Genomic DNA, 26,645 nt, shown 5'->3' on the forward strand with positions numbered 1-26,645 from the left:
ATTCAATAAAAATATCGGTTTTAAGTTATAATCACAAAGCAACCTTTTTCTGTTGATCATGGAAAGCTTGGGGAGCAAATCTTACTGAAAAACCATGCACTAAATCGTAGTCTTTTTCATCGTCGTTCTCGTCGTCGTCGTCGTCCCCGTCACCATTAAAGTTGAGAGCATAGATTTTTCTCCATCGTTTTCGCCATTCCATCTGAAGCAAAATGACCTAAAACAGGCGCATCCACTAGCCGAACTCGTCTTGTTCTAAGACGTCAACTACATTATTGTCATCATCACCTTCATGTTCACGCTTATGTATTGGCGAATAAGCAGCATTAAAGGCTTGTTTTTGTTGACATCTGGCCGCAGCGTCACAAGAAATAAATGTCCGGAAATGGTGCCCTAAAGGCTAGATCAATTTCGAAGTGTTGGAATGAACATGGGTCAAAAAATGGGATGTTTATTTAAGTCTATGGCTGTCCCGTTTGTGCGTGTTATTTTCGTGTCTCTACTAACGTGTGTTGAGTGCAGAATTGAGACGGCAAAGAAAGGTCAACGGAAAGTGCAAGTGAACATCGTAGAAAATAGAGAGCTCATTAATACAAGGCAAATTGACATCAAATGGGGCATTACCTAAAAAACTTAGGACCCTTTCTCATTCTCATGACTTCTGCTTTTTCTTCTTCTTCTTGTACAAGAATTTTTTGAAGAAATTACACTTAAGTTGACTTATTTTAAAAACCCTTCTAATCAAATAAAGTACATCCAAAAATTATCTAAACATGTTTTAAAATAATTTTTTATTCCAAGAAATAACTTTTAACTTTTCAAAAATCTTGTCAATAATCCTTATAAAGATTGAAACATATGGAGAGAGAAACAAGTCTTCTTTTTTGTAGTCATCACTTCGTCTCTTTTTCGTTTCTATTGTCTATGTGAAAATACAAAAAGATGAAGGTTTGTGAGAGTACTTATGAATAATAACTCTTTTGCGTATAGGCCACGGTGTATATGATAAGAGTTGCCAAAAATTTTGGAAGGCAAGGATTTATTATTGGAAGGCAAGTGGGAACTTGGAAGGCAATGATTATTCTTGGAAGGCAAGGTGCAACTTGGATTGGCTTGCTTGGCACTTTGTCAGACCAGGTGGGGAGCGTTCGGACCCTGGCCAGTTGGAGGCACATCCTGCGATTAACCGGACTGTGTGAAGAGGGGCCGGATCACAGACTCAAGGATTAGTCTAGAATAGGACACCTTGTAAAAAAAAAAAAAAAAAATGTTGCCAAATAAAATGTTTTTAGTGTAACAACTTTTCTTGTTCAAATTTGACGTTTCAAAAGATTTAGAGGATGTTTGATCAGAATTAAAATTAGATTTTTTAGTAAATTATGATAGAAGTTTTTGAAATGTGTGGTTGAAAAGTTGTAAGACCCATATAAAATGTGGTTAATATTGATTGTTTGACTTTGACTTAGACTTAGATTAAAATCATATTTTAATCCAAACCAAACAGCTTATTAAATGATAGCACGAGGAGCTATAGAGAATATAAAAGTCAAGGTGCCAGATGATTATAAATTCATTTTACTTTCGTCAACCTTATTTGTGACACAAGTCCTTGCCCCCAATTAAAATTGTGAGAGCATAAAGATCTTACATATGAACTGGTTCGGCAAAAGATTTTTTTTTTTTTTTCTTTTGTCAGTTCTTTTAGAAGAAAAGGGTAATGAATAATTTTAGAGCGGCGTGGACTAGTTTATTGATGGAAAAATTATGTAATAATTTTAAAGCCATGTAGATTTCAGCTACCTTAAAAATAAGAGTAATGTTATTCGTAGTCGCTCACTGCGGTAGTCACCCTACGTGGCATATACATGACAGGTGATTATTTGATACATTAAGATAGTAGTTTTTTTATTCATTAATGCATCAAATAACCACCTGTCATGTGTATGTCACGTAGGACGACTGTCACAGTGAGCTACTGCAAATAGCATTATCCTAAAAATAAGGTTGATAAAAGATGATGATTTTCATAAATGGTGTGATTAAAAAATGGTTAAAATTGTGAATGCAATGAAATATTATTAAAAATTAAATCTGAACGACTTTTAAGAAAAATTGACTTTACCAAACTAGCAGTTCGGGTGTGTTGTGTTCGTCAACTTTTCAACATTTCCGAAGGATGGGGCTTTGGAATAAATACGCGTGCATTGACCACGATCGAGAAGACGCCAAAACGAGTGTTCGTACTAGCTCGCATTTTAAATTCTGATTCTTTTTTCACATTATGAGAACAATCAAAATTTGTAAATATATATACATCAGTAGAGTCTTTCTAGCAGTGGCCTTCATTCAGTTTTGATTTTCTGACAAGAATCAAGTTTGACTGGTATATCTGTGAATAAGTCTTCTTTTATTTTTATTTTAAACATTTGAACTGTCATAGAAGTTATCTGAAGGTTTGATTTTTTTATTTTTAGAAGCTTTCTCATGTGGGCTTGTGTTATTTTCTTGTTGAATGAAGTGGTTAAGAAGAAATTATTGGTGTTTGAGATGTAACTGCTGCTTATTAGGTTTTGGTTTCTGAGTTTTCTTTTTCTTCCTGAAATAGATTAGTTTTCTTTTGTGGGTTTGATGAATTTAAGTATGTGATTAATGTGAAGGATTCTTGATTTTGTGTTTGGGGTGATTTGATATTGTGATTCAAGTAATATCAATAAGAAATTTCTTTCCGAACAATTTGGGTTTCTAGTGGAATTTCTTGTTCTTAAAATTCAGTATGATTTCGGCTTTCTATTTAGCACATTGTGTTTGGGTTTGTGAGTTTTATCCTCGAAATTACTTTAATTCGGTATCTTTTGCATAATTCAATTAATGGCACTGCTCAAAAATCTGAAGGAATTATGAGTTGATGAAAATCAACTATGGCTATCTTTAACTGATTCACCCCGGACCTAATTACTAGCACATTCAAAAGCCTTTGAAGCTGCTGTGTCATTTGGCAGTGCTTATTGTGTACTTCAATTTGGAGAGTACTTTTCTGAGACTTCAGTTAACCTTAACTCAATAAGTGATAGCTGGGATTGATCTTGATCGATTTTAGCACTTCTAGACCTTGATTTATTATATTACCAACTTCTGGAGTTTTGAGTTCTTTGCTCATACAACATTACTGCGTTGTGGACTATTGTTATCTGAAATTCTAGATGGTTTTTGGGATTTAGTATTGAGAATGGCTCGATTATATTTTGGTCTTGAAAGATGGAATCTTTTTGCAGTTTTTCATTAAGAGTGGCTTTTGTTCTCTTCAGTATATTATTGATATTGCAATCACCAAGAGTATTTACTTCTGGGTCGTTGAGAAATAGCAAGGCTTGTGGAACTTAGTGCATTAGCTATTCAGGTGATCCTAATTGGGAATTGTCTTACATAGATGGAAAATTGGTAGAGAAATATTTTCCTGTAAGGCTCTAGAAACGTGAAATGCAAAACACTGTTTCCTCACCAGAAATCTCAGCACTTATTATTTATTTATTTATTTATCTATTTATTTTATTATTTATTTTATTATTATTTATTTATTTATTTTCTTAGAACATATACATTTGGGAGGTGATGTTCCTCAGGAAATATTCAATATTCAATGGACATTGTTAAATTGCTTAAATTATGTTATTTTGCTGATACCTTATTTTTAAAGTTAGCACCTTTCTGTTATATTGCAGAAGAGGGGCCTTCGGAATCTTGAAGAAAACTTTTGCAGAACTTAATTAGAGAAGGATCTACAGAAAACGGTGTTCAACAAAAATCTCAGGGAAGAAAGGATAGATATGCTAGCAATTCTAAATTGACCTCAAAAGGGTTGTACATGGCGGTGGCTGTTTTCTTTCTTTTATGTTGTGCAGTACTTTGTCCATGCTTTCATGCAAGGAAAAAGGGAACTCATAATGCTGATCTTGACAAGGAGACAAATTCAAGTGAGCAAAATCATTGCCATTCTTGGGTGTCCTGTTGTTACGTTCCAGGATGTAATCCATGCTTTGATGGATAGGATTTTAAATGAAATTAAAATAAAACTGTTAATCAGTCATTTTCACAGATGCATATACTACTTATAAAAAGATCTATCCTGCATGAGAAAAAATTGGCTGAAGTTAACATTTCCATGTGGATATAGGTTTATTTCCACTGATGCAGCTCTTTTGGCTAAAGTTATTGACACTCAGTGCTTGCTTGGATAAGCTTATAAATTCTTATAAGCTGTGGGTCCCACGGATTATGTATTTAAAAAATTGGTAAAAGTTGTGGATATTATGAAATGTGTAGATAAAAAAAGACTTTGACCAGCTTGTAAGCAATTATAAGCTTTGCGAAAGATGCACTCAGTTTGGTAGATTTAGTATATTTTTGTATACCTTGATTCAGTTAATTGTGTGTGTATATTTATGCAAGACTTAATTATTCTTTCAGCGGATTCAATCTTGTCTGTACAAAGGAATTCTGTTTCTGAAAAGATACCGGGCGGTCCACTCCGAGTTGCACCTAGTCCTCTAAGATTTTCCATGTCACCGATACTTAATGGGGTTGGATTGGTTCATCTCAATATGGGCCAAATTGCCAGAGCAACACGCAATTTCTCCCCGTCACTAATATTAGGTGAAGGTGGGTTTGGAACTGTCTACAGGGCTGAACTACCAGATGGCCAGGTGGTTGCTGTAAAACGAGCAAAGAAGGTATCTTAATCATTCTTTCAATAGACCAACCTTAACTTCGCAACTTTTTTGATAGTAACCCTATTGTAACAAATAATTTCGTATAATGTTTTTTGGCAAAGGCATTGAAACTTGAAACATGGTGGATACATCTTCTTGTTCAATGTTTATCCTGTAGATAACATATGTGCATTAAGCATTTTTCCCTTACAGAAACCGTGGCTATCACTTACTGCATCAAATTTGGGGTAAAAAAAGGAGCATGTTTATATCAACAGCTTCGAAACAGATACATGCACCTTGACAAAATTATGGGACATGGACACATAGATTAGAGTAATATAAAATTATAATTTTTTTGTATGATTACTTTATGCTTTTTATTTGATCAAAAAAGGATCACTCATTTTTCAGTTGGCAGTTAGGTTGTTGCTGAGATTTTTCGAATTAGTAGAGTAGCTATCTGACTCTGGTTTGTATGTTGTGTTACTAGTCCCAACATAATACAATATCATTTATCAAAAAGTGGGAAGACTGGGTATGAAGTGAAGTTGACATAAAGTTTGTATTGTAACACATTGTTTAACTGAATTTTTTATAATCAGAATTTGCAAAATTTTATATTGTATAAATTCACATAAAATAGGACCCACAGTTGCCTTGCATATCAGCAAGACAGCAATCAAACAAAATATTAAAATAGATCATGTCACTTGAGGCACGTCAGACAATTGTTCAAGGCGTGTTGGTGCCGTGTTCCTCTCTCGTTGGAACATGTGGAGGGGGTGGAGGGGGATATTGATGTATGATACTTGTCGAAGACTGATACATTACCCTCGGAGGGTTGTCTGTGAGAAATACGTTTCTCCTTGTGATCCTCTACCATGCATATTACTTTAAATTATATATACTATTGAAATAAAGAATTTGCAGGAATTCTTCAAAGCCCTGCGAACTGAATTTAGTAGTGAAGTTGCACTTCTGGCTAAAATTGAGCACCGGAATTTAGTCAAGCTGCTTGGTTATGTCGATAATGGGGGTGAGCACCTGATTATAACAGAGTATGTGCCAAATGGTACGCTTAGAGAACATCTAGACGGTAAACCCTTGAACTCTAAGGCATGCCACTAATCCAGTTAACTAGACAGTGAAAATACAATATTTGGTCTATTTTTTTTGTATGTGTTCTTGGTAGGTGAGAAGGGGAAAATATTAGATTTCAATCAGAGACTTGAAATCTCCATTGATGTTGCTCATGGCCTGACCTATCTCCATCTATACACAGGTAACGACCACTTTTACATTGTTCAGTTTTCAGTAATTTTATGAAAAAGTCTACATCAACACAAATTGAACCTCATTTTTTGGACCTAGACAGACCTGAAAGATAATTACATTTCTGTTCTACAGTTCTCACCATTTATGCATCAATAACAAGAGATAAATATGACCAGGTCCATGATCATCTTGAGCTGTATTTAATGATGGAGGTGCTCCCTGATGCTTGTAGTGTAATCCAACCCAAAGTACCTTGGGAGTGTGGGGGCAATGCTTTAGTTTTAGAATCATCCTGGAAGTTTTAGAATATCCGTGTTGGACAATGCTTTATATTTGTCTAACCGCTCGTGGAACTTGGCTTAAGATTAATTCACGGTCCTTGTAGATTAGAGAGAAACAATCTGGTATTTGATGAAATTAGACCGACTCAAAAGAAATGGGCTAGGAATGACTTATCTAATTACATAGAAATATTTTGAAGCAAAAAACTAATAGAAATAGCCATGACATAGTATTATGTGGGTGGCATTTGATATTCACGTGGAAGCATTGAGCAATACCCCAGTCAGTATGTAGCATAGCCCTGCGAGTCTGCAACCTTACAAGAAATCCTGAACACCTGAAGTGTATAAGTTTTTAATATGGAACAATTTTTTGGTTATAAAGTTATTTACTTATCAATCATGGGTATGTTTCAAAGCATGTGGAAATTATAAATACGTTTTAATTTATCGTGCTAAGTTTAGCTCAAAGTAAGTCCATGTTAGAACTTTTTACCACTTATCCTGATTTCATGTGCTTGTCCTTTGTTTTTGTTGCTCAAGCGATGATGCCCATTCATTTATTGATCTTATGACAGAAAAGCAAATCATCCACAGAGATGTAAAGTCCTCCAATATTCTCTTGACAGAGAGCATGAGAGCCAAAGTTGCTGATTTCGGATTTGCAAAGCTAGGAGAGATAGACTCTGACAAATCGCACGTTTCAACAAAAGTAAAAGGCACAGTTGGTTACCTTGACACAGAGTACATGAGGACAAATCAGCTCACTGCGAGGAGCGATGTATATTCATTTGGGATATTGCTTTTAGAAATTTTAACAGGCCGTCGGCCTGTGGAAATGAAGAGACCACCTGATGAGAGAGTGACGCTTAGATGGGTAAGATTTTCCTTTTTGTAAATGCAAGATTATTTGCTTTAGTCCTGATGCAAGAGTCGTTTTATGACGAAATATTTGATCGATCAGATGATATAATGCTTCCATATTGCTAAAAATCACATCTCATGAAGTCATTAACTTGGTTTTATATTGCTGTAGAATTTTCTGAGGTGGACTGGTTTTGGAGTCTGCGTTTTTAGTCTTAGTAGTAATGAAACATCTGTCTGCATCATTTTGTGTTGAATCGCTGACCTAGATGTCAAAAAGTTCTCGATTCTAAGTATGGGATTGCGAGCTTGTTGGGCAAGGTGTATACCATGTCAAACTATCAATTTAGTCTTGGAAACAAAAATGACGAAATCGATGGTGGAAGAGAAGAAATGAAGCAAACTGAATAATTCAGGAATAGAATGCTGGAAAAAGTTTAATGAGTAGTAATAAAATCATTTACAATCAAACAATTAAGTCCAACCCAAACAAGGTACAGGATATTGTTAGGTTTGAAATGCTATCTGGATGCCTGTCTCAAACCCCTTCAGATGACTAGAAATTCCCCTGAAATAAGAATTCGTGGAACCAGCTATTTTCAATTTATAGGCTGGTTTCATTCTTTGGATACAAGCAATATTCTTGAGATCAATAACAACCCAATAGCTTTGACAATGTTGGTTATGTTGAAAATAGTAAAGATTTGAGTATGAAAGTTTCTAACCACTAAAAGTTACCATGTCCTTCCTGGGGATGGCAATGGCTCGGCTCGGCCCTTTAACCAACGAGCTCGGCTTAGGCTCGTGGTGAGCCGAACTCGTGGCTCGTGAAAGAAGAGTTGAGCTTGAGCTCGGCTCGTTGCTCAAGGGCGAGTTCGGCTCGGCCCATGAGCTCGTGAGCTCACAAGCCACAAGCTCACTGGCCGAGCAGAGCTGAACCCACGAGTCGCTCACGAGCTTGTGATTTTTTTATTTTTTGGTAAATTTGCACATTTTTTGACTCTCATTTTTTTATTTTTTATTTTTTGTTTGTAAATTTGCATTTTTTTTTAACGAGCTCGTGGGCACACGGCCTACGAGCCGCTCTTGGACTTGGATCGTGGGAAGTCGAGTCGGGTTGGCCCCATTTGACATCCCTAGTCCTTCCCCACACCAGTGGTTTTGATATCTTGGCTTGTTTTCTCAAGTTCTTCAACTAGGAGAAAGTTTAAACTTTGATCCAATGCAGGGAAACTACTATCCAAAACTAGGGAATCTGATTTCTAGATTTTTTTTGTTTCTTCTTTTCATGATATGCTTCTGACATGGACTTTGTTAGCAAGGAATGTATAGTGATGTTTTAAAAAGTTCATTGAAGAGAACATTTTTCAATTATGGTTGGAAAGCTGTATTTTATTCCACTAAATGCATGTTCAGTACGCCCTACTAGAAAATATTCACCGAGTAAATAATATCTTTATGCAGGCTTTCAAAAAATACAGTGAAGGGAAGTTGATGGATATGTTAGATCCTTTAATGAAGGAAGAAGTAGAGCATGAAATCCTGGTGAAAATGTTCGGTCTGGCAATCAATTGTGCAGCGCCAACACGAACCGATCGTCCAAACATGAAAGCAGTAGGGGAGCATCTGTGGGGAATTAGAATGGACCACTTAGGAAGTGGAAGAACAAAGTGATTGGTGCCAATGTACTGATTATCTAAAGGCCATTAAAAATAAAATTAAGTTCATTTGGTGTTTGTTAGTTTCCTTCACTAAGAATCTTCATTCTGAAGATAGTTTGATTATATGATTCTGTATAACAATACACCTCTTTTGTATCTAGTTCTTTAGGCAATTTATATATATTTTGACAGTTTATACCTATGGTGATGTTTATGTTTCTTCATTGTCTAGTCCTTGTGATCTGCTACATTTTTTAACTGGTGAAAATCTTAAGATGAAAAAGTAGGAAGATACAGCATGTCACAGACTTGAAAATGTCAAGCACCGAGTACCATGCGGCCTTAACACCTCAGGATGGTGAGTTTGGAAAGTCAAGTCTGTGACATGCAGCTTTCAAAACTGTTTTCCTCTTTGGTTCTGAAGAAAATTTACATTCGTATTTTGTAAGTCCATGAGTCAAGCAGATCCCTTGTCTTTGCTGATTATATATGGGGTATCATACAAGTATAGTGTTCCAAGAAATCATATCTAATCATGAAAGATCCATAAAAAATTTTGATTATCTGGTAGGAAATTCAGTTACAATTTGAGCTCAAGTGCGAGCAACATTCAAAAGCTCCATAAGGCAAAGAATAATTATCATTTGATCCCGGAAAAGTTAGTCGAAGAAAGAATCCTCTAATATTGGAAGTTGAGGAAATGCCCATATTGTATAAGCTCTGCTTCTTAATTTGTGGTTCAAAGTCCTTTAAGCTGTTCATTCAACCCTGTCAATACTGTCCACTTCTCAAGTGCACTGGCTGATGCCACAAAAGCTTTTTTCGACGCTTCAATGTCTTTTCCAGAAACTGCATTCATCATACATATATACAGCATTAAGTTAGACGTAACCTTAATGCGCAACCATTGCTGTGGATACTGTCAGTATTGGTCACCTGATGAAATTAAAGACGAGAGTGAGGAGTTGAAGTTGTCGACCTCGGTTTTCTCTTCAGGGCTAGAGCTCAACTACCGGGAGAAGGTGTAAGAAACATAAGCCACAATTACATAAACAATTGTCGTTTCATGCAGAAACTGACAGAGACAAAGCATGAAAGTATTTCAGAAAAAACCTTGTTAAATGCTGAATTGATTTTTGAAACCCATTCTGTATCAGTACTTGGACCAAGAACTGAACTTGCAGCAGATAGATCTTTGTTTTCAATGGCTTGACCCACTTTGCTCAGTTTATAAACAAGATCTTGCAGGTATGCTGCAACATTACAACATCATGGGATTTCTGTCTAAAAATTTCCATTCTATTAATCATAAAGCAGTTTAGTTCCTTTCTTTTACATCGAGTTTCTCTTTTATTCTTCCCTCTATGCATTCTAGCAAATAAGTGAGCTAAAAGACCATAGTGGAAAATACTGTAATTGGTGATTTCATTGTCCTGTACAGGGATTCTCCACTTCAAACTTCTGAACAAACATAACTTACTTAAAGGCCAATAGTCCACTGCAAAAGAAAATTCTGCAATAGAATTTCTAGTAATAATAGTGATTCTTTGTTTCCAATTTTTTATCAAGATCATTAGAAAAATTATCTATGACATGAATCCAATAAACACATCAACTCAAAATTACTCAAAAACAGCACACATGCCCATAAAACAAAATCCACTAACCAGAAAATACAAAGGAAGAAGTTAACCTGTTTCTTTGGTTGATGACTTGATGACACCTTGTCTTTCAATTCTCTTTTTCCTGTCTCTCTTCACTTTCTCCAAGAGTTCTTCATCATCGTCCGCCTCCAGTATGGCTCCATTGGCATCAAAATGGCCTTTACCAGTTAAGGCGAGCACACATACGGAACTTATACTAACGCAAAGGCTTCTCTTGGAGAGAATTGGAGGAGAAAGAGAGGCCTCATTTACTGCCTTGCATATAATCAGTTGTCTCCTATTAGATAGTGATATTACAGGCACTGCTGGTAAGGAAGAAGATGAAACTGCTGCTGCCATTTTTAAATCTTTTTTACTTTTTTTTTTTTGGTGGCAAAGAATTGAAGGTTGTGACAGTATAGGCTGCACAAGATAAGATTACAGGATTTCCTTCTAATATGGACCACAGTTTATATATTTAGGGGCATTGAAGTCATTCACTAATAGAATGTATAAAATTTAATGTTGACAGCATGTTTGGCTAGGCATAGAAATAAGTAAAATTTTCCTTTTGCCCCCCGGGGTATAGTCTAGTAGTGTAAATGATAGGAGTGAGGTTATTTCACGCTTTGTTGGCAGCCACAGTGTGGGGGTTCGATTTCTGAAACATGGAATTGGACTCCTTGTAGGCGTAGTGTACCGACAGCTCTTATTCCCTAGCCTGTTGGGGCACATCCCGCGATTTACCTCCCTCACAAAGCTCTAGGGACGGGGCGGGAAGGTGGGGGCCCTCAAAATTAGGGTTCAACCTTTAAAAGTCCCACGGGGCATAGCCCAGTGGTGTAAAGGACAGGAGTGAGGTTATCTCACGTCTTGCCAAAAGTCGCAGTGTGGGGGTTCGATTCCTAAAGCATGGAATTGGACTTCTTGTAGGCACAGTGTACAGACAACTCTTGTTCCCTGGCCTACTGGGGCATATCCCGCGATTTACCTCCCTCACAAAATTCTAGAGGCGGGACGATGGGGACCCTCAAGAATGGGGTTCAACCTTTTTTTTTTAAAGGTAATTTGGTAAAGTTTTTCATTTAGTTGTGTTAAAATAGGTCAGGCGGTCAAGGTTGGGCATGACCCACCCTATTAAAACTTGACTGAACCATCCCGATTGGGTTCGGGTCAATTTATGGTTTGGTCCGTCATAATGAACAAGTCGTGTTGAACTTGATTATCTAAACGACTACCATAAGGATTGGACCTTTTTTTAACACAATCTATTGTCAACTTATTTAGAATATAATTAACCTCTAATTTTGTATCTATCACTACTAATAAATTGTAATTGTAAAATATTTTTTATATTTCACAAAAAATATAATGTAGTCTGCAACACATCAATAAAAATATTTATTTATTTGAATTATGACTTAATTTAAAAGGTAATAAAATTATAAAACAATTGTAGATTGGACCGGTATGGCCCACAAGCACAATATTGGTGAGATCTTTGTACCGATCCTTATTTTTGAAAGGACAACTTACAAAAATATCCTTAAAATTATGAGTCTTTTGAAAAATCATATGAAAATTTTTTTGAAACTAAAAAATATTGTATAAAATTAAAAAGTCACACAATGTGGCTTTTTTAATAAAAATTGTCACTTTTTTTTTAAAGAAAAGTAAAAAAAAAAAAAAAGAGTGACACAATGTCACTTTTAAAAGTTTAGTATCACTTTTTATTAAAAATTACATATAATGTCACTTTTATTAGAAAGTGGTGTATTTCACTAAAAAAAGTAATAAAATTTTAAAAAAGGCAATTGAAAAAAATGACAAACACTTTAAAAATGACAAAAAAAAATTTAAAAAAAGTGACAATTACTAGAAAAGGTGACAAAAGTTCAAAAAAGTGACAGAAATTTAAAAAACTTGACGAATTTAAAAAAGTGATAGAATTCAAAAAAGTGACTTAAACTAAAAAAGTGACAAACGCTCAAAAAGTGACAAAATTGAAAAAAGTCACTAACACTAAAAAAAAAGTGACAAATCTATTTTATTCTGTTAAGATTGTTGGTAGAAATTTAGAAATAACAACAGTTTTGCAGTCTATTTGTTTAATTTAAGATGAGAGTGATAAAATTATTCAATTTCACACGTCGATAACATTCATGTATTCAATATAGTAATGATCGATCTCATATGTAAATAATCACATGATATATATATATATAGACACACACCCACTCAGTACATAGACAAATTAGTCAAAAGCTTAATTCAATACGAGTAATTAACACAACACAATTTAGTCAAAAGCTACAGTAGGGGGTTCCAAAAGGGGGAAATACATGAAAATAATCTTTTCAAAAGGGTTGCTTTTCCAAAATGACCTTTAGGCAATTTACATACCAAAAATGCCTTCCATTTGAATATTACATAACAAAGCATCATAATATAGAAATTTTCTATTTTAGTCCTTAAAATTAAATATTGAGTGAAGTTTTGATAATTTTTATTTAATTTTTGATTAATATTTTTATTTGATTTAATTGATTTTTGTTCGCTCTAAGTAGCCCCCTCCTAATTGGTATCAGAGCCATAGAGATTATGGAAATTAAATTAAGGAAAATAGGTAATTATTGGTGTTTAGAAGAAGAAAAATGTAGTTATATATTTTTAAAACCTATTCGTAATAAATTAAAAATAATAACTTTGACAATAATTAAAGAACTTCCTAAAGAAATAAATGAACAAATATTAGAAAATTTAATAATAGAAAGAATAAAATATATTTATACATATAAAAAAATTATTAATATATATGATGATGAAGAAAATAATCTATATTATAAAGAAAAATATGAGTACAATTGATAATACTCATAAAAAATTAAATAAATTACTTTTAAAAATGAATAAAATACAAGAAGAAATATGAAATATAATGTTAATACCAGAAGGAATGAGAATACGACAATTAATAAAACTAAAATGTAAAAGACTAAGACTTGAGAGCAAATATTTTACTATAGTTAAAGAAGAATTAGTAGATCCAGAAACAGTTGAGAGGAGATTTAGAAAAATAATAGATAAAAAAAAAAGATAAAAGATGCAAATTAACTTATGAGTTAGAAATAAGAAAAAATTAAGATGTCAATAAGTGAATATATGGAAGAATTAAAATCATTAATAAAAATGTTAATAATGATATACGAGATTTGAGAAATGAAGTAAAAGAAACAAGAAATGATATAAATATATTAAAAATTGAGATTAGAGAATTAAAAGAAAATAATAAGAATAAAGATAAGAGAATAGATAAAAAAAAACTTATAGAAAAAAAATGACTCGAATAGGAAAAAAATATATAGAAAAAGAAAATATAGTAGTAGAAACAGGAGGCATGGATGATGAATTTAGAAAAAATATATTACCAAAAATATTAGAAGAAGAAAAATAATTTAGAGAAAAATCATTGAGAAAATTAAAAATAGAAGAAAAAGAAGATAAAGATGAATGAAGAGTTAGATTTATTAATATAAAATTTTGATCAATTAAGCTTAACTGATACGAGTGAATACCAAGTTTTAATGAATACTGGAGGAGGACCTAATTCAACAGGAACCTCTAAACAAGAATTACATGACACAGATGAAAGTTATGCACCTATATATAATAAACCATATAGACAATTTTATGATAAAGTAAGAGATGAACAACCATCTAAAGGAAATAAATATAAAGATAGGTTTAAATTAAATGATAATTATGATAAACCAATTAAACATGGAGGAACAAAACTAGATTTAAATTGTAAAATAGATACTAAAAAAGCCTTATTAATTTGGGTAGACTCAATGATATTATTCTTTTTATATAGTAAAGATGACACATGGGAAAGTACTGAAAGAAGAATATATTTCCTAATAGCATCCTTTGAAGGAGATGTTAGAAATTGATGGGAAGGAATATGTAATGATACAAAAACATTAATAAAAAGAAATGTACAGACAAAAATAATAAAATCAGATAGACAAAGTATATAAAAATTAGTAGAATATATTTCTGATGAATTTTTAGGAAAAAATTGGATACGAAATGCTGAAAGAGAAGAAATAAGATAAAAAGATAGTGCTAGGATTAAATTAATAAATTTAACAATATGTGATATGTGTAAAATTAAAAAAATATACTTGTGAATTTAGAAACTATTATTATGTTCAATTTTATAGTAATGAAAATCAAGAAGTATACCAAGATATGTACTATAACAAATTATCAGGTTCTTGGGCAATATATTTTAAAATAGAATTTGAAAAATATGTTAGAGATAATATTGGAATACCTAAAACTTTAGGTTCAAGAATAAAAATTTTATTTGAAAGACTTACATATATATGTCAACAAAGACAATTAATGAAAAAATTAGGAAAATTAACTAAAATATGTTGTGAAGATATGAAAATCCCTGTGCAGTGGGGATATAATCCTGAAAGAAGAGTTAATAAAAGAAAGTTTAAAGATAAAAAGTTTTAAAAATTTAGAAATTTTAATAAAAAATATATAAAATCCAGAAGAAGGTATTATAAAAGAAAAAATAACCAATATAATCAGCAGAAAAATAAGAATTATAAGAAAGGTAAAAGTCAATGTAAATGTTAGAATTGTGGAGAAATATGTCATATAAGCCCTGCTTGTGATAAAAAGAAAGTTAGAATATTACAAAAAGAATATTTAGAAATAAATGATGAATTAAGTGAAATATCAGATATTGAAGAATATTATAATCAAGAAGTATATATAAGTGAAACAGAAAAAGATAGATCAGGATCTGAATAGAGAAATTGAGGAAATAGAAAATAATAATATAAATATACAAGAATATGAAGGAATAGAAGGATATGGATTAAAAGTCACTTTTGATAATAACAAGTTTAGAAAATTGCAAAAATTATCATTAGACTTATAAATAGGAAAATGGGAAGTATTTGATAGAATTTGGAAAAAAGAAAGAATAGCAATAAATGAATATCACAAAATAGAAAAAATCATAGATGTAAAAACAACTCATGGACAAAATAAATTAAATATTTTAACAAAAAATACAGTTGATGAACTATTAACAAAAATTAGTAAAAAACAAAGTGAAAAAATTCAATATGTTTATTTAGCAAGAATACAAATAATGTTTAAATCACTACCGATGAAATTATCCAATCTTTAGGGATTCCTTTGGCATCGAAATGTGATTGTTGTAAGATGTCTGTTGTGGAATCTGTTGATCATATCCTATGTACAGGAGACATCGCTTTGAGAATATGGAAATATTTTGCCTCTCATCTTAACTTATGTTTACCACGTGTGATCTCTTGGAAGGGCATGATGCAAGTTTGGTGGCCTCATTCCTCAAGTTCGAGACAGTTTGGGATATTACGGGGTATCACTCCTATCATAATCTCTTGGACTCTATGGAAAGTGCGATGTAGCGCTAGAATGGAAGGAATCCCTAGCTAATGGCAAAGAGTGATTTGGATGGTTAAAAATGTTCTAACGGATACTGCAGGCCTTATTTCGAAGGTTCAAAGGTTATCCTATGGTGATGAACGCTGTTTGATTACACTTCATTGTCCTGTTGCGCCCACGAAATCTATTCAAGCAATTCCTATTTCTTGGAAAAAAACCTCCACATTACAGTTTTAAATTAAATGTTGATGGAGCTGCTAGAGGAAACCCAGGAAAAGCTAAGGGTGGAGGACTGATCCGTAACTCCTAAGGAAAATTTGTTGCTGGTTTTTCACACCACTATGACGTGTCTTCAAATGTAAGTGCTGAAGTTTTTGCTCTTAAAGATGGTCTACATTTATGTCATGATTTGGGTTTTTACGGGGTTATGGTGGAATTTGACTCACTTCTGGTGATGCAATGGGTAATGAAGGGCAAATGCTCTATGTGGAGTTTGCATGATGTTTGGGAGGATGTCATGGGTTTGATTGGTAAGTTGGATGCACGAGTGTTCCATGTCTTTAGAGAAGCGAAAATGGCAGCGGATTTTCTTGCTAAGGAAGGTGTGGGTGGTTCTGACTTGGAACTTTACTCTACAGGTATTTTGCCGATGATCCTCTTTGGCATTTTGAGAACGGACAGATGGGAACTTCAATACCTACGAGGTTAACGATTTGTAGGCTTTTTGTTTTAGTTGTTTTGAGATGTAACCACGGTTTTTCCTCTACCACAAGTGAGGCATTTATTTGAATAATAAAATTAAAGTTTAAAAAAAAAAGTTTAAATCACTATTTAGAGAAGGGATAGATTCACCCTTAACCATAACTCTACATGATGGAAGAATAATAAACTTAAAAGATAGTCATTTAGGAACAATAGAAAGAAATTTAGCATATCAAAAAATTATGTTTTCATATTATCCAAAATATTGTGTATTATTGAAAGATAGAAATTTTAATGAAGTTTTAGGACTACTTTTCAAGTTTCGTAGAGATGATATTATGCAACCAGGTGATCAAATTATGACTATAGAATATAGAGCTTTATACACATTTATCAATTCTAATTATGGGAATATTTATTTCAATAAACCATATATTGAAGTTTATAAAGAATGTAAAGATATTAGTAAAATAATATAACCAAATAAACAAATAAGTTTAATTCCAGAAGAATATGAATTTAGTATAGCAAAAAATAAACCTGAAATAACAGAATTAAATAAACAAGAATGTTTTAATAACAGAACATTTAAGGATGAAAAATTAATTAAAAGATCAAAAAGTTTTAAAATACTCAATAAAAACCATTTAGAAGAAATCAATAAAATAAAAGAAGTAAAATTATATAGGAATGCTGGAAACATGAAAATAGAAGGAGAATATTATAATGGAAGAGAAAATATAAATGGACCAAATATATTAATAGATACAGGAGTTAGTGAATGTCATATAGCTTCGATTAGAAATAAAGGCCTAATAACTCATAAAATTGAGCCATATAAGTATGTAAATTTTGATGGACAAGTACATATAATAGATTTAGAAGTTAAGGTACCAATAAAAATAGGAGGAATAGATCTTTTAGTACCATGTTACATAGATAAAAGTATGGATATAAATCCACATATACTTGTAGGAATGAGTTTTCTAAATGGATTAGAAGATTATAGTATAAAAAGAGAAGGATTATATATTGTTCATAATGAACAAATTACATTATGTAAAAAGAATTAGATGAATAATCAGATAAATTTTTCATTAGCTGTGTATATACAAATTACTATTGTAGAAACAAATATAACAATTTGTGCTTTAATAGATACAGGAAGTGATATAACAATATTTAAAAGTTTTTTAATAAAATCACGGAATAATAATAGTAATATAAAAATAACCGGTGTTACAGAATAAAGTACTCAAATAATTAATAGTGCTGATAAAGTTAATATAATTCTTGGAAGTAAAAAAGTAACAATAAATAAAATTTATAAATATGATAAATTAGAATGTGATATATTATTAGGAAATGATTTCATACAACAATTTTAATATTATAAACAAAATAATTATATGATAATGTTACAAACACCTTGTGGACACTTATTAAAAATTTATAGAGAATTTAAATCTTATAGAGTTCAGTCAGCTCAGTGTGGTGATAAATAGGAGAAAAAATCAATTCTTAATAATAAAATAAAAAATAAAAGAATATTATATAAAAAGGTTCTAAAAACAAGAATAGAAATGAATATAAAAAAAAAAATCATTGAACAATTATAAAAGGTTTATGGAGAAAATCCATTATTATTTTAGAAACCACATCACCCAAAAGCCAAAATAGAATTAACAGAAAATGTTATAATAAGAGTAAGACCAATGATGTATACTATAGAAGATACATAAGAATTTAAAAATCTGATAAAAGAATTGTTAGAACAAGAACTTATTAGACCTAGTAATGGACCTCATAGTAGTCCAGTCTTTATGGTTATGAAACACTCTGAACAAGTTAGAGGAAAAACTAGAATGGTCATAAATTATAAAGAATTAAACAAATATGCTAAATTTGATAGTTACTTTCTACCAAATAAAGAAGTACTAATAAATCTTGCAAGAGGAAAATAATATTATTCTAAATTTGATTGTAAATCAGGATTTTGGCAAGTAAAAATGGAAGAAGATAATATACAATATACTGCATTTAACACACCTCAAGGAAAATATGAATGATTAGTTATGTCATTTGGTTTAAAAAATGCACCACAAATATATCAAAGAAAGATGGATAATATATTTAAAAAGTTTAATGAATTTTTAATTGTTTATATTGATGAATATTAATATGTTCTAATAGTAAAGAAGCGCATAGAAATTATTTAATCCAATTTATTAATGAATGTAAAAAAGAAGGAATTGTACTATCTAAATTCTATCTATAATAGAAAAATAAAAGATAGACTTTCTTGAATTATCAATTGATAAAAGAGGGATAAAATTACAGACTCATATATCCAAAAAGATAGAAAGTTTTCCAGATAAATTAGAACCCAAAGAACAAATTCAAAATTTTTTAGGATGTTTAAATTATGCAGAAGGATTTATTGAAAATATTTCTAAGAAAAGACATAAAATTCAAGTTTTACTTAGAAAAACAAATACTAAGGGATGGAATGAAGAACATACAGAAATAGTTAAATCATTAAAAGAAGAATGCAAAAATTTACCAAAATTAAAATTACCAGATGAAAAATATAATTTGATTGTTAATACTAATGCCTCAAATAAATATTGGGCAGCAATATTAAAAACAGTTCTTAATGAAATTTGTAGATACTCGAGTGGAACTTTTAACCAAGCAAAAATAAATTGTACTACTTATGAAAAAGAATTACTAGCAATTATTAGAGGAATAAAAAAGTTCTCATTATTTTTATTATCCAAGAAATTTATTATTGAAACTGATAATTCTCAAGTTGCAGGACTAGTCAGGAATAAATTACCATCAGAACCCCAATACAAAAGGTTTCATAGATAGTAAGCTTATTTAGCATTTTATAATTTTGATATAGTCCATATTAAATGAGTTAATAATTTTCTTGCAGATTTTCTCAACAAAAACATAGAATTTGCTGATGGATAAAGTTAAGGCCATGGAGTTATACCAATCCATTCTACACATACAAGAAAGGACAAATTTTCTTAAAGAAGAATCTGAAGATATAAATCCTGGAGCAACCCAGATCTTAGAGATGTTTAACTCAAATATGAAAATATTGTCGAATATCACTACTGAGCATCATAAATATGCCATAGAACTCAAAAATCAAGTTGATGCAATTGCAACACAACTAAATAATATATTGTTTGAAACAGATATACCAAATAGCTCAGAAATGAGTTTTCTAAATCAATACCAAACAGGGACAGCTAGAAGTAGCAGTTGACCCAGACGTGACAACATACCAACTGATAATAAAGGAGATTCCATTTCTGTATTATCAATTAAGAAAGTTATAATACATGGAGATAAAAGAGATATCAAAACAATCAGCATCATAAACCAAGAAGATAAACTCCCTTTAGATCCAAACGAAGAAAAATATGCCGAAATAGTGAAAATTCTTATGAAATAAAAATAAGTGATTCATATTTCATTTCTTTGGAAAATAATGTTTACTCCAAAATAACAGTCATGGAAGGAGGTGACCCTTCATTTATAAAAATCATAACATACTATAGATTCATGGATTTGATTTATCCAGGAAAAGATTTTATTGAAATTTCAAAGTTTGATGACATATTCATTAAGGAAGTATCCAGATTTGCCAAGTGAAGGAAGATTTTTTAAAATTCTATTCAATTAGTCCAGAATATGATGGAGTTGTTTACTATCCACTTGAACACATAATCTCAATTGGATATGTTGCAGCCAATTTCCAAATTGACGTTACAGAAAATAATAGAAAAGTCCCAACAGTGACAAAATCATGGATCAGACATAGAAGAACACTTGGAATTAAAGCCATTTACAACATTGCCAAAAATTTGTTTGATAAAAAATTCTCGTGCTTATGCCAATATGAAAATTGGATGTTGGGATCCAACGGAGGATATGCAAAATCATAAATTTTAAAAGACTATATTACTAGATTTGATATACATAAATTTTCAGGATGTCCTACCACTATAAAAGAATCCTGTCAACTAAGGGAGTGCCCCAACTGCATGTGAAGAAATAAAAGAAGAAGACAAAGCACCTTTTGACAAAGGTGTATGAAGAACAATAATACTACATGTGAAGGCATTGAAGATAAAGAGCAATAATAGAAAAATATGCTCTTTGGATAAGAAAGTTGAACCACCATGTGAAGATGTAGACCAAAGGAAGAAAATAGAAAGGCAAGTGTGCCTTGCTGATGTATTTAATGATGTAATAGAGTTTCAAAAACTTGTATAAATAGAGACATTACCATAGAAGAATATCATCTCATCTTATCTTGAATTCTCGAGTTGTAACCAATAGCCTATTCTTAGTTTAAAAAATCAGTTTTTCTGGAAAATCTCTTGGTACCAAATATAAGTCTTGTATCAATCCTAAAAGAAATAAAATTCTAATATTTTGATATCAATATGAGTTTCTAAATCTTTTTCCCATAGATTCTTGAAGGATCTAATATAAAGTTTCCTTCTTATTTTAGCAAAAAGAGAAGTTTTTCTTTAACAGAAGTTTAGAATTTTATTCTTTAGAAGTTGATACAGTGAGAGGAAGTAGCTGAAATAGTAACAATTCCGTGAAGGCAAGAGGCCGTTGAAGGAAGCAGTTTACAAATTCAAAGCTCGAAGATCACTCAATTCTAAAAATACAAGTCTAGATCAAACCTAAGGTAAAACTATTAAACTTTTGCTAAAATTAGAATTAATCTTTTTAAGATCTTAAAAGAATCACAGGGACAATTGCATGATGATTATTTTGATAAATGTCAGGATATACAGTTGAAAGATTAGATAATTTATTAGAAAGAATGTTAGAAGAAATAAAGAATATTATATCTCAATTAAAAAATACAAATTTACCATTTGAAAAATATGATATCTTATTAAGAAAATATGATATATATGTTATGGATTATTCTTATTTATTAGATCATAGAATAATTTTATATTCAAATATCTAAAATAGAATAAACAGAAGATAAAATATTTAAAAGATTAGGACATATGTTGCAATATAGAAAAAATCATTTCATTAAGGGTAATATAGACATTTCCATAAAAAGGAATAGTAATAGGCCATATAGAAAAATCTCCCGTTCCAAAAGTGCAACAATTTTAGCTATGAGAATTACTGAAACTGTGCACGGGGTCCAGTCTTTGAGAGTTTAAAGAGAGGAAGCAAAGAGGCAATGGCTCATACAAATTCATTTGGAAATCTAAAGGGCAGTCTTGTTCTCTTGAAGCCAACAGAGTTATTTCAACTAGACACCAATCCACAAGCACAAAGGAATCGTCTAAATCTGAACTTTGTACAATGCTGATTGGAAAGGCCAAGATAGAAATCCTTGAGAAGCTAAACCAATGGAACATTGCTCCTAAATTTGAATTTGTAAATAAGAAGGCATGAACATGGAAAAGGAGAAGCCAGCTGTTAATGAACCGACGAGCAATAAAAACAAAGGTGCTATGATTCTTGGTTCAAGCATTGTACGAAATGACAAATTTACCACACCACCACCAATAGCCTGGGAGAAGTATAGGCTGCGACAAGCAACACCACAACCCAAACAGTACCCCGCACAACCCAAACAACAACAAGCACCACCGCACCACAACCTAAGACAAGTAGAGGCGGCGCACAACCGCACCACAATCCTAATAGTTGGCGCTCAAATAACAAGAAGCAACGTACAAACAAACTTAAGAGAAATAGAGGCGGCATCGATTTCAAAGGCGAGGAAACAAAAATGTTTTCAAGCTTGAAGGAAATACGAAACATGAGAAGGGCTTGGTTAGGGTTGTGTATGATTTCTTTTAATCTCACGTAGAAGTTACAGCTAGTTAGGATATTAATGAATAAATTTGTAATTTAGGGTAGTAATCAATTCTCTTTGATTTGGGCCGTACTTAACCTAGTTTCCTCTTTTTGAAAGACAACCCAGGCTATATCCCTAAATGGGTTAGTTTATGCCCACATTGAGGCAACGAGCCTAAATCGATCCTCGATGTGGAAATGGGTCTGGTCGGGTCGATCCTTGAATTAGAAAATTACTTTTCTCTTGCTTTTAATTAGAAGGAGTTGACAATTTGGAAGTAACTCTCTTTTACTATCCAACATAGTATATTTATTTTTGGATTTCATAAATAAAATATATTAGTGAATTTAAAACTTACTTATTTACTTATAGTAAACATTCTGCATTTAGCCAAACATCCTCAAAGTCTTCAAAACAATCAATGGATATGGCTAACTTGCACAAAAACATGCCCAAATAATGCACAAGATGACAATTTTATTTTGCCAAAGGACAGGAGAAAAATCAGAGTCCACTAAGGTAAGCGTTTATTAAAAGATAACATGAGTCCCAACATAATATGAAAAGGGGGAAATAGTGATCTTTGTATCGATCAAACACATCGTCTCTTTGTAGAAAATACATAGCAGCTCGCAAATAAGCAGTCATGAAAGAATGGCGTTCTCCATAACTCCTCATCATATGCTCCATATTTTGGCCTAGAAGTAATGATCATAACTCGATCTCAACATTGTGAACTTTCTGATCCTCGGGAGGCATATCGTCGAGGTTAAGTGTTACCAAACCAGAGCCTAATTCATATGCAAAGTCGACCTCAAATATTCCGACCCTGCACTTTCTAGGGTTAGCCGATGAGTAGGCACCAAAACGTCCACAGCCCTTTACCTTCATCGACACTAATGCAACCCATCCTATGCTCAGATTCTCGAGTATCTCTTCAGATGACTGCGAACCAGTCTTAACTTCATACTCAAGTCCTTCTATTGCTCCACCAGAGTTGAACATGTCAATGAGACCCAAAGGTGCAAAACTGAACCCGGATGCCAATACTTTAATTGGAGTAATCGTGTAAATTTCATGCTCGAGGACCTTGAGTGACACCGACATGGCAACATTGCATGGCGAAGTGACGAGATCACCACTCCGGTTAGAATACACAGCACAGTGTCCATTCCAGTTGGAGTCCAACGCAACTTCAGAAATAAGATGGACATCATGGCCCCAGAAAAAGCCGGTTATTGCTTCGGATTTAGTTTGATGGAATGTGTTCTTCTTCTCAACACTATCCCATGCTGCACCTTGGCAGTTGTACACTCCAAGTACTCCAGTATACTTGTTCATGTTCCATATCTTCAATAAGCTGACATCATTGATTTTTTGCTTAATCAGATATTATATTCTTGGACTTTAATGATGGTAATACTAAAATCTTGAGCTGAAAATGCTTACCTAACACCATCACGAGCAGGGTCAGAAAATAGACAATCCTTGGTAGGCCGACCAGGGAGTTGTGCTCGAAGAATCGATCCATCAGGAAGAACAAGCTTCTTTAGAAGATCAAAATTGTGCTTGCCAGGTGCATCACTGTCATTCAAGTAATCAACATAGTCAATTGTAACGAACTAGGATTGTTATCAACAGACTGACTAAACTAGGATTTGTTACCTAACGTAGACAGGTCCACCACTGATGGCCCTTGCTGATCCATGGTACTCGGCTGCCGGATGAAGAGAATGAAACATATCCCAATCTGGCACCATGAATTCTCCTAAGAAGAGACTGTTGTATGAAACAGTAGCAATGTGGATTGTATGCGATACAGGTCTGCTAGGGAAGAAATCATCTGATGCTCTCACTATAGCAGTTTGTTTTGAGCTGTTTTACAAAATCATCGGAACATAGCGACTAAGCTTAAAAAGTTACTTATAATTAATTAAAGAAAAGTAATTAAAAATGTTTGTAAATCCAGTGTTACAAGCGAATGGACGAGAAATTTATATACCAGTAAAGTGAATCAATATTGTGGCACATACAGGCGATGCATCCGTTATCAGGGAAATTTTTAGAAACAGAAGCATCGAGCGCTTGATGATATTGCCTGGTTAACTCGACCCGACCCCCCAAACCGGCCCCAAGGGTCTCCAATATGCATTGTTCATCCACTTTGACCCCATCTATTCCAGCAGAGGCCAAATAGCTGTGCAAATCATTGTAAAACTTGAACACATTCTTGGGATTAACTAGACCATAACCCTCCAATGTAATTGCATCATTTTTCCACCCTGGTTCATTCTCTACTACTCCCTCGGACAACTTTGGATACTGAAGGAAAGATCCATATTCCTCCATCTCCTTCACCCCTGGTCGAACCCCAGCCCAATAGCCCGTGATTGTGTGCCAAATGAACACGTACTTCAACCCGTACTTTTCTTTTGCAATGTTGACTATATGCTTAATTCCCACGTTCGGATCATCTTTGTTCTGAAATTTTGAGTTTTCCTTGATTCCTGTCAGCCTCAACAAGGGCACATAATAAGCGTTTTCAAGCTCTTTTTTGTCGTCGTCAAATCCAACTGTTTGCCAACCATCATCAATGATGACGAACTTAGGAGGGGTTTGACTGGCACAGAGACTTTGTAGGCCGGCCTCAACCCCTTCCTGAGACACCTCCCGGTAAAAGGCATCCCAAGTGCACCACCCAAAATAATCCAGAATCCCAGGCAATTTTTTCTCATCCCTTAGCCTGAATGTCCCAAGATGCAACCTCACAGCCCTCATAGCCTCGTGTATGGTCTCGAATGGGTCAGTACCGGCACAGACATACACCGAATGATCGAATGCAGATCCACCAGTCTCACTATCCCCACTCTCTAAACATAACTCCACCTCGTCCTTGTCATTCCCCTGAAGACTAGCTTTAAATGGCCCTTCAATGAAAGGAAGGATGACAGTATAAACAATTTCATTATTATCTATTTCATCCTTAGTTTCCAGCAGCAAGAACTGTGTTTCCACTGGAATATCACTTCCCTTATCCCCCATTTTCTGAGCCATCCACCATAAAAGGTACCTAAAACATGCTATGAATCGAACTTTGCGTAATGTCCCAAGTGACACCACATGCCTACTGTTTTTTTGATCAAATACTGCACCCAAGAAAAGCCCCTCGATCGGCCCAGCTGCTGCACCAGACGTCGCTACCACATTGTCCGGTACATTTGTCAATATCGTCCGGCCCTTCACGACGAGTTTCTTATCCACTATTCCTATAGTAGTCTTGATCGTCATGGCTTCTTCAACAAAACTAACTTCTTCTTCTTCTTGGCTACCCTGCAAAATTCAGTAAATGATTAGTTGAAACTTGAAAATCGAACCTGATATTTGTAACAAGGATCTTGTAAGCAACAATGGATCCAGTAAGTTAATGAAAATATGGAAGTAGAGATTAAGAAATACCCCTGGCCCAGATTTCTCCAAGCGGTTGTGCTAAATCACTTGATCTAAAAATGCTGAGCGAAAAGTAAATCGTCGGATAAAGTTAAAATATTGTTTTCAACTATTTCTTACTTTAATTTAATTTCGTGCAATTTCATTTAAATAGGCGACCACAAGATTTGAATTAGAGAGTCACTTGTATATCACATGCTCAAGCCGTCACACAAGGTTAAACGTAACTCATTTAAATGACGTCTTTTATCGAGATTCGGATCCAACAGTAGAAAAGATGGTGTCCTTTCTTAGGTCGAAATTTGGCTTGAAGTCATTGGGGTTTGCACACAATCATTAAGTTTTGAATTGTTGCGACCAATGAGATGGTTACACGTGAATACAACAATTATGAGGTGTCATCATCAGATGGCAGATATTTCTTCAATGATCGATGATGTCCTAATAATGGGTCATCATTATTGATTCATGAGATTCAAATTGACATTTATTAATTACGTGTCAGAAAAGCATAAATTGAGGATAATTTAATACTCTACTCCAGCATATTCTAAGGCCTCGAAATTGAGGATATTCCTTGTGCCTAAAAATCTAATGCAATCCTCGTCCATTTAAAATTTTTATTTGCTATGTTCGAGGCTCGATTTTATTTTCAAAATAAAAAAAATGAATTTCAATATATATATATATATATTTTTTTTTTATTATTATTATTTTTTTTTTGAAAAGGAATCTTT

General features: G+C 33.0%; 3 protein-coding genes across 4 annotated transcripts; 1 reads left to right on the plus strand and 2 right to left on the minus strand.

The window, feature by feature from the left end:
- The first annotated feature begins 2,145 nt into the window (after positions 1-2,145).
- LOC111385952 (calmodulin-binding receptor-like cytoplasmic kinase 3) lies at positions 2,146-8,992 on the plus strand. 2 transcript variants are annotated; one of them, XM_023010378.1, is made up of 7 exons: positions 2,146-2,236; positions 3,720-3,971; positions 4,465-4,727; positions 5,640-5,805; positions 5,902-5,991; positions 6,844-7,142; positions 8,594-8,992. In XM_023010378.1, exons 2-7 carry the CDS (start codon positions 3,863-3,865, stop codon positions 8,801-8,803), a joined length of 1,137 nt encoding a protein of 378 aa, XP_022866146.1. In that variant the 5' UTR covers positions 2,146-2,236; positions 3,720-3,862; the 3' UTR covers positions 8,804-8,992. The 2 variants fall into 2 exon arrangements, with proteins under 2 accessions (XP_022866146.1, XP_022866145.1); XM_023010377.1 differs by lacking the exon at positions 2,146-2,236 and adding an exon at positions 2,243-2,383.
- Positions 8,993-9,313: 321 nt separating this feature from the next.
- On the minus strand, positions 9,314-10,857 carry LOC111385953 (thylakoid lumenal 16.5 kDa protein, chloroplastic-like). The gene is made up of 4 exons (XM_023010379.1): positions 10,484-10,857; positions 9,904-10,043; positions 9,727-9,799; positions 9,314-9,639 (listed from the first exon to the last, which is right to left on the minus strand). Exons 1-4 carry the CDS (start codon positions 10,791-10,793, stop codon positions 9,530-9,532), a joined length of 633 nt encoding a protein of 210 aa, XP_022866147.1. The 5' UTR covers positions 10,794-10,857; the 3' UTR covers positions 9,314-9,529.
- Positions 10,858-22,918: 12,061 nt separating this feature from the next.
- Positions 22,919-26,114, minus strand: LOC111385947 (probable galactinol--sucrose galactosyltransferase 6). The gene is made up of 5 exons (XM_023010371.1): positions 25,918-26,114; positions 24,464-25,791; positions 24,127-24,336; positions 23,911-24,045; positions 22,919-23,821 (listed from the first exon to the last, which is right to left on the minus strand). The coding sequence occupies exons 2-5, from the start codon at positions 25,747-25,749 to the stop codon at positions 23,173-23,175; spliced, it is 2,280 nt and encodes a 759-aa protein (XP_022866139.1). The 5' UTR covers positions 25,750-25,791; positions 25,918-26,114; the 3' UTR covers positions 22,919-23,172.
- Positions 26,115-26,645: the final 531 nt, after the last annotated feature.

The sequence above is a fragment of the Olea europaea genome, unplaced genomic scaffold (assembly GCF_002742605.1).
Source record: "Olea europaea var. sylvestris unplaced genomic scaffold, O_europaea_v1 scaffold3355, whole genome shotgun sequence".
NCBI classification, from domain to species: domain Eukaryota; kingdom Viridiplantae; phylum Streptophyta; class Magnoliopsida; order Lamiales; family Oleaceae; genus Olea; species Olea europaea.